Source organism: Brassica oleracea, chromosome C3, assembly GCF_000695525.1.
Source record: "Brassica oleracea var. oleracea cultivar TO1000 chromosome C3, BOL, whole genome shotgun sequence".
Lineage (NCBI taxonomy): Eukaryota > Viridiplantae > Streptophyta > Magnoliopsida > Brassicales > Brassicaceae > Brassica > Brassica oleracea.
Window position 1 is genome coordinate 24,260,560 of NC_027750.1, and position 9,098 is coordinate 24,269,657.

The following is a 9,098-nucleotide window of genomic DNA, read 5'->3' on the forward strand; positions in this document are numbered from 1 at the left end:
CCAAGATGTAATCTATACTAAAAAAGTACTTAAAAGTGTTTCATGATGTAATATTCTCTTAAATATTAAGCCCCTGATTTTCTTAAGGACTGTAAAATAGATAAAATATTTTCACATAAATGGTTAAAACGTTTCTGCATTTACCTTCTTAATCGATTCGTTGATGCTTCTTCAAAATCAGTATCAGCTTTAATGCTTCTTCAGAAACTCGTACATGTCTGCAGCAAATTAAAAGAATTTGAAAATTATACAATAGAAATATTTATGCTATATTTTTTACTTTGATTTTGCAGCATAAATTTCATATGAACTCCTTACACACTTCCATTAATACATGTAAATTTTGGAAGCTCTGCAACAAAATCAAGGTTAAATTAATTTCTCCAAAATCACTGTACCAATATCAATTTCTTCTCTACACGATTTTAAACTCGATCTTCACAATCCATGATGCTTTGGAATAGGTTTAAAGACGAATGTATTGCGACATATCAATCAAAAAATTGTTAAGAATGAACATTTAAACAATGAAAAATAAAAGTTTCAAATTGATTCAGAAAAGAGTTGCAAAGAAACCTGGTTAAGATCAAAACTGAAAGCTTAGGAGAGAAAAGGATTAGTTGTTTTGCTTTGTTGAACAACTGGACATTGTAAAAGAAACGTTTGAATGAATCTCAAGAAGAAAATGGTTGAAGAACTGATTTAAAGTTCATTTATTTTTTGTCATAATTAAAAAAAAACAGTTTAGATGAAAGAGGATGAGATCGTGGCCTTGAGAGAAACAAATTAGAAACTGATGATATAATTTAATTTGAGAATTACTATATTAATGATGCTTTTAATTAGAATTTTAATTAATTTTGAAGCACAAGCCATGTGGCAAATTTTGATTGGCCATGTGACTTGCGCTTTAGTATACAAGAGATCTTGCATAATAGATTTTTTACAAAAATGAATATTTTTTTGCTAAAGAAAATCAATATTTGCTAAATCTGTTGAATTTATGAAAATATTAACAATGAAATTTTTTTAAAACAAATATTTCCAACTAATATTAAAATGGCCATTTTTTATATTTAAAGCTACTTTAAGTCCAACTAAAATGTGTATTTTTTTAGTCAAAGATATGTTTAATCTACTAATAACTTGAACTTTTCTTTTGTCATTATTAAATTAGATTAAATACCCCCTTGGAGGTAGAGATGTCAAATGGGCTGTCCATGTCCAATGGACATGTCCAAATGGACAAAGCAGTTTATTGGACATTATTTTTTTGAAGCCCAAATTGTACCAAGTCCAAATTGTCCAGACCAAATTGGACCATTCCAAATGGGCCTTCCGCAGAGCCCAAATAGATTTTCTGCTTTAACATTCTAAGTCCATAAAAACATAAGGTTCAGACGTTTTTACACATTAAGGTTCATATGTTTTACACATCCAAAACATTGATAAGTTCATACATTAAGGTTCATACACCAATACACAATCCAAAGCATAATCCAAAGCATAATTAAATACATAAGATTTGAGAATAGCTTGTGAAGTTCTGATATATATATATATATATATATATATGTTTCTAACTCTTTTTAATTAAAGTATATACTTTGTGAGTGACCACCAATTATTTCATCCTTGGGTTTACAGATAACAATTCCCGTGGTGAAAATCTTGGTCCACTGGTATGTGCATGATCCTCCCCTGTTACTTCTCAATATTTTTTTCTTTCTTGTTTATGGGTATAATATGTATGCTTCCTTTTCTGTCCATGTCCAATGGGCATGTCCAAATGGACAAAGCAGTTTATTGGACATTATTGTTTTGAAGCCCAAATTGTACCAAGTCCAAATTGTCCAGACCAAATTGGACCATTCCAAATGGGCCTTCCGCAGAGCCCAAATAGATTTTCTGCTTTAACATTCTAAGTCCATAAAAACATAAGGTTCAGACGTTTTTACACATTAAGGTTCATATGTTTTACACATCCAAAACATTGATAAGTTCATACATTAAGGTTCATACACCAATACACAATCCAAAGCATAATCCAAAGCATAATTAAATACATAAGATTCACCATATCAGCAATCACCGTATCTTCATGGAACTCATTTGAACCCAACCAACTTTGAATTTTCCATACTTCCATGAAGTACAGATTCGCGGTAGGGTAAGAAGAGCCGGAAATGAGCCTTGTCATCTCATCAAACGGCTGTAACAAATCACAAATCAGCCTAACTCTTAACCACTCAGACTCTGTAGGTAAGCTCTTGTAACTTGCTTCGATTTCTGCAAGATTCTTAAACGCCTCTTTGTAGTGAAGAGCCCTAGACAGCATCAGATAGGTTGAGTTCCACCGCGTAGTGACATCCAAAACCAAACCGCCTTTCTTAACAATCCCAAGAGTCTCCACACAGCCTAGAAACAACAACTCTCTAGACTCACTGACCTTGACATACTTAACGCTGTCTCTGATCTTCTCCAAGGCGTCACTTATCACCGATAATCCGTCTTGGACAATGAGATTCAGAATGTGAGCAGCACACCTGATGTGAAAGAAGTCTCCACTGCAGACTAAATCCTTTCTAAGTTGCCTCTTGAGAACTCCTTGCATGTTGTCATTAGAGGACGCATTGTCTACGGTTACTGTGAAGACCTTCTTCTGCAAACCCCATTCTTTAATCAGCTCCATTAGCTTCATGGCAATGGCCGGACCAGAATGGGGTGGAGGGAAAACGCAAAAGGAGAGGATCTTAGCTCTAAGGTTCCACTAAGCGTCGACATAGTGGGCAGTAAGACAGAGATAACCTTCTATTGTTATTGCTCTCCATAGATCCGTCGTTAGACAGATCCTACCCAGAACTTCACTCAACACCTTCCTGAGCTTCATTTTCTCCCTCTCAAAGATCTTAAAAACATCTGAAACCGCCGTGTTTCGACACCAGAACTCTATGGTCGGGTTGGCATAATGCAAAGCTTCTCGAACTCTTCTGTACTCAACAAAGGCGTAAGGTAGATCATGCTCGACAATAGCCACAGCAATCATTTCTCGAAACACCAACTGATCGATCTTAGGACATGTGTTATTAGGGGTTTTAGGGCAGGTTTTTGAGTGGCGAAGAAGGGTATTGGTTCCACTTTTATGTAAGTCTAGGATGTAGAAGTGGTTACAGTAGTTGCAGACACATTTAAATTTTCCATCAGGCATCCTATCTCCTTCTATAGTAAAAAAGTTCCAGCACTTAGAGTGTCTACGCTTGTGTTTACCTTTCACCTCGGCTGTACTCATCAGAGACTCGTCCACCACAGGATTGTTCTCATCCATTTCCTGTTCTGAATCCCCATTGTCACTCGCGTAGTCATCATCATTGTTCAAACTCAATGTATCCATCTGAAAGCAATCAAAGAAAAACATCAGAGAAACCCATCTCGCAAAACAAGCAAACAAACCCATCAGATTATATCAAGCAAACAAACCCATCTCACAAATCCAAGCGTGAACCAAAGACGGTTACAATGAAAGAAATAGAACCACAAACCCATTAAGCGTGAACCATCAAACATTCTAAAGCAATGTAAGCAAGTTACAAGTCACAATGAAACACAATCCTGAGAGAGCTAAATATAAGTTAAACCCATCAAGCTTACAAAGCGACAAGACACCATACCAAACTAGAACAAATCATCTATAACAAACCCATAAGATTATATCAAGCTTAACATCAAGCAAAAAGACTGAAAGTAACAAGCCATGAATCAAACAGAACATGAACGAAATAAGAGAATCAAAGACGTGCAAACCCTTTTAAGAAGTTGATCTAGAGTCGCCGAGAGAGAGAGAGACGGGTCAAGAGTCGCAGAGAGAGAGAGAGACAGATCGAGAGTCGCCGAGAGAGAGAGAGAGAGACGGATCGACAGTCGCCGAGAGAGAGAGAGAGAGAGAGAGAAGACCTGATTTAACATGCAAACATAAACATTAATCAGCAAACCCATCAAAATAAACATGCAAACAAGCAAATCTGAAGCGACCAAACCTGAGAGAGTGCGAGACTGAGACTCGAGACGGACGGAGAGTCAGAGAGAAGTCGAGACGGAGAGTCAGAGAGAAGTCGAGACGGAGAGTCGGAGAGAAGTCGAGACGGAGAGTCGGAGAGAAGTCGAGACGGAGAGTCGGAGAGAAGTCGAGACGGAGAGTCGGAGAGAAGTCGAGACGGAGAGTCGGAGAGAAGTCGAGACGGAGAGTCGGAGAGAAGTCGAGACGGAGAGTCGGAGAGAAGTCGAGACGGAGAGTCGGAGAGAAGTCGAGACGGAGAGTCGGAGAGAAGTCGAGACGGAGAGTCGGAGAGAAGTCGAGACGGAGAGTCGGAGAGAAGTCGAGACGGAGAGTCGGAGAGAAGTCGAGACGGAGAGTCGGAGAGAAGTCGAGACGGAGAGTCGGAGAGAAGTCGAGACGGAGAGTCGGAGAGAAGTCGAGACGGAGAGTCGGAGAGAAGTCGAGACGGAGAGTCGGAGAGAAGTCGAGACGGAGAGTCGGAGAGAAGTCGAGACGGAGAGTCGGGGAATCGGAGAGACGGAGAGACGAAGAGATGGAGAGACGGAGAGACGGAGAGACGGAGACTCCCGGAGAAAGTCTAGAGAGAGATTTTGAAAACCCAAATGCTGATAGTGATAGAGAGAGATCCGCAGAGAGTCGACTTGAGAGAGAGATGAGATTTTCCCCAAATGTTGAAAACCCTAGGATTTTGAAAACTATTGGAAGCCCAAGTCCAAATGGGAAAGCCCAATAATTTTGGATTTAATTGGTTTTTATCCAATTGGACAACTTTATTTTTTGGTCAAAAATGGTCAGTCCAATTGGATATGGACATGGTTTACTCATGGACACTAGGCCCATTTGACATCTCTAATTGGAGGCTTGGACTCTTTGTTACCTACAGTAAGCATTCAATTACTTACTCGTATCGCGTGCGTGTTTTCCATGGTGTGCATTAAGCCACGTGTCAATCACTTGGTACATCTACGGTCCAGCTAGTGAGTGACAAGTCACCAGTCCCATAAAACAACAAAATATCAGAATTATCCAGAAAAGTTTATAAATACCCCCTCGACCCCCTCCGGTCTCTCAGAGATTTGATTTTGATTTTGATTTAAGCTTAAAAAAACGTAAGAAAGAAGGCGAAGAACTCCGAAGAAGACGATATAACAAATCAATCACAAGGAAAAGCCATCGGACGAATCGAATTCCGGAGTTATCAAATCCCAATCGGTACGTTGATTTATCGATTACTCTTTCTTCCTTTTCCTGGGCTTTTTAGCTGATTCCGCGATCTCACGATCAATGCCTATTTTCTAGGGTTTGGGTTAATGATTTTAGGGGTTTAGATTTTCTTGTTGTGTTGATCGGTATGCGGAATATTTCTGAGAGAAAATCGGGAATTTTTAATAATTTTCGCTAAAAAAAGGAAAACTTGGGGAGCAAGGAAAACAAACTTGGTGACCAAGTACTTTTATTTGCCTTTATAAACCCCCTTCGATTTGATAATTTTCCTGTTTTCTCGAATCCTTTACTTATAAATTTCTTATCTTTGAGTCTTTTAGAGAGAGGGACGGAGAGTTTACAAAGCCCTAAGCTTTTTCTTTTGATCTCTTGTAGATGTCTGTTAATGACCAAACCGGAACCGATACATCATCAAAGAAGAGGAAATCTAGGGCACGAGCAGACGGCAAGACGGTGGCTGATAGGCTAAAGCAATGGAAAGATCACAACGAAGGAGAGGAGAACAAACCGAGAGGGAAAGTTCACGCGAAGGGCTCTAAGAAAGGTTGTATGAAAGGCAAAGGAGGACCGGAGAATACTAAGTGTAGTTACAGAGGAGTTAGACAAAGGGTTTGGGGTAAATGGGTTGCTGAGATTCGGGAACCTAACAGAGTAAGTAGGCTTTGGCTGGGGACTTTCCCTACGGCTGAAGAAGCTGCTTGTGCTTATGATGAAGCGGCTAAGGTTATGTACGGTCGGTCTGCTAGGCTTAACTTCCCTGGCTCTGAGGTTGCCACCACGTCGAGTCAGTCTGAGGTGTGTACGGTGGAGGATAAGGCGGTGATTGGTGGTGATGTTTGTGTGAAGCAAGAGGATGGTGATTGTGAGTCTAGAGCAGTTAGTCAGATTGTAGATGTTAAGGAAAGCTGTGGTGATAGTAGGCTGCAGGACAGTTGTGTGGATGAACGTCGAGATGTTGTGAATAGCAGGCTGAGTTCTTACTTGCTGGATGAGTTTGAGTTGGATTATCAGAGCAAGCTAACGAAGGAGTTGGAGGAACCGAAGGAAGAGGAAGATGAAGTGATACAGCCGGAGCCGGAGCCGGAGCTTACTGTTGCGGATTATGGTTGGCCTAATGATATGCAAAGCAGTGTTGCGGATTATGGTTGGCCTAGTGATATTCAAAACGAGCTGGGTTTTTGGGATCAGGATGATCTTTTTGATGTTGATGAACTCCTTGGTGATCTGGATGTAGACCTGCTAACCGGTACTGATCCATCCCAAAACCAGAACCAAGAGCAGGTACACCCTGGTGGTAATGATTCACATCCTTTTCTGCTGGAGCCACAAAATGATATTTGCCAAAACCAAGAGCAGGTACAGCCTGGTGGTGATGATTCACATCCTTTTCAGCTGGAGCCACGCGATGATCCTTGCCAAAACCAAAACCATGTACAGACCGGTGGTGATGATTCACATCCTCTTGAGCTGGAACCACACGATGGTCATGAGTTCTTTGACTTGAGTTTCCTGGATCTTTGAGAGTTCAGAGGCGATGAATGGGTTTGCGAGACTGCAATAGAATCTCTGTATTTGATCAATGCATTAGCAACAAGAGATGGGTGTTATTGATCTGGTTTCAAAATGAAAAAGTATAATAACTTCCTCGTCTTTACTCTTTTCCTTGGATCAATGGGTGTTGAATCTCATCTATAGAGTTTACTATAAGATAACAGATAGTGTTGCATACTTTTGCAATTATAGATCTAAAACAAAAACCAGGCAAGCACCAGTTTGTGCGTCTTTCCTATAGCCAGCCTGAGAGTTGTGTAATGTTCAGTACTAGATTCCTATAAAGCTATACAAACTCTTCTTTTAAGCTAGTTTCTATATGACTTCTTGTAAAAGCTTAAGAAGTTACCGACTTGTAATGAGTATGGGACATGGTAAGCATCTTCGCTCTCCATCTCAACGACTCTTCTTCTCATCCTTGAATGAACTTTCCCTTCAAATAATAACAAATTCAAGAAAAAATCAAACCACTAGTATTGGAGTATACGTACATGTATTTTAGAAACAATGTAAATGTTTGAGCAAAGTTTTTGATTTCACGAGTAGTAGTAATATGCAAAATTTTCATCTTGGTGTAGTCTTTCCTCACAATCGGATCTGATACTCTGTGAACAGTAGCGTTATTATCACAGGGAAACAGATGAACGGTAAATCCTAAAAAGTTAAAACCCTAGAGATCATTCTTACAAACGAGACTGCACTTTCCTTTATGCTTACTCAACTACGTGCCGTTTTGACAAATTGAAACGACATGGCGTTTGTACAAATATTATTTTTTCTTTCCTTTTCATTTTTGGAAACACAAAACAAATCGAATCTCTTTTATTAGAACAGAAAGAACTGAAATTTTTTTATTTGAAGTTTAAATTTTAAAAATCTAACTTTATTTTCAAATCATTTTTAATGCATGTAGATACTTAAGATACCTAAAAAAATATATAAAAAACAAATTAAACATAAGATAAAATATACAAGATCTTCACTTTAAAACCTCACTAAAATCTAAAGCAGAACCAAAACTAGAGAAAATGAAATGACCGATTCCCTTTCATACTCATGATTCTCAAGTATAGAGAACACTTTATTGAAATAACCAAAAAGCTTAAACGAAAGAAAAAATTATTCTCACACACACTTTTTGTCTTTTTATTTACTCAATTAGACATTTTGTGGTGGACACACACTTTATGTGCGGTGAAAGAGTAATGTATCCTTCATCCATCTTTATCTCTCTCGTTACTTCAAGACGAGAGGAAGATGGAGGTTATGGTGATTACTCGAGAGGAAGATGTAGTGGTGGATACAGTAGAGGTGGAAGACGGAGATGGAGGTTATGGTGATTATGAATACGGTGGTGATATGGTTACTTGAAAAGAGGAAGATACATAAGAAGTGGAAGTCATGGAAATGGTAGATACGAAAGTGAAAGTTATGGTAGAAAAGAAAAAAAAACTGATAAAAAAATTAGGAAAAATAATAAAATTTTATCCTTTTCTAACTACAAGCAATTTGCATTAAATCAGTTAGGGGCAAATATGTTAAAAAAACACCTCGATTTCATCGTGTGCACCAAGTAAGATGTGTCTAATTGTATAGTAAAAGAGAGAAAAATGTTCTTTTGTGTAACTCACTCTAAACCAAATAGCCATATGTTGAAAGTTTTTTCTACACGAGAACGAAAATCTTATTGAAATATCCAAAACCACAAACTTGAATGAAACAACACTTTCAGTACATGTTATCGTTATCCAAAGCATCAGCCTTTGCCACTCTCTCATCCCATGTTTCTGTCTCATCCATCTAGTTATATTCACTACCTCATGGTCATGACCATACGGAATTGTAGCGTACTTGAATATGGCAAAAAGTAGAACGGTTGCATAGCCACATATTATGATCATGATTTTCTTCGTTAAATGATCAATCTTATCTTTCTTTACTACATCATCAAAATTCACTGCTTCAATCTTGGATGAAACCATTACTCTTTGGTTGCTCAAAAATGTCACATATTATCCAAAATTAGACGTCATGACTCATATTTACAAATTTAAAAATAATAGTAATTTTATTATATAAGTACTGTTTATAAAAAAAAAATATTATAAAATTTATATAAAAATAGAAACATGATTCATAGTGAGTTTAAAGAAAATGAAACATAAAATATATTCAGCTATCACAAACATAATTTATATTTAATTTTTATGAATGTTATGTAACTGTCATAGGCTATGGTTCCTGGTTCTGAAGCGGTTATATTTGTGAT

The 9,098-nt window shown here is 38.0% G+C and overlaps 1 protein-coding gene across 1 annotated transcript; it reads left to right on the top strand.

Annotated features, from left to right (window-relative positions):
* The first annotated feature begins 5,123 nt into the window (after window positions 1-5,123).
* On the top strand, window positions 5,124-7,102 carry LOC106332124 (dehydration-responsive element-binding protein 2B-like). Its single transcript, XM_013770596.1, has 2 exons — window positions 5,124-5,266; window positions 5,654-7,102. The coding sequence occupies exon 2, from the start codon at window positions 5,654-5,656 to the stop codon at window positions 6,797-6,799; it is 1,146 nt and encodes a 381-aa protein (XP_013626050.1). The 5' UTR covers window positions 5,124-5,266; the 3' UTR covers window positions 6,800-7,102.
* The last annotated feature ends 1,996 nt before the right edge of the window (window positions 7,103-9,098 follow it).

Excerpts from the sequence above, each read along its gene's own strand:
- LOC106332124 (XM_013770596.1), top strand. The coding sequence starts at position 5,654 with ATGTCTGTTAATGACCAAACCGGAACCGATACATCATCAAAGAAGAGG.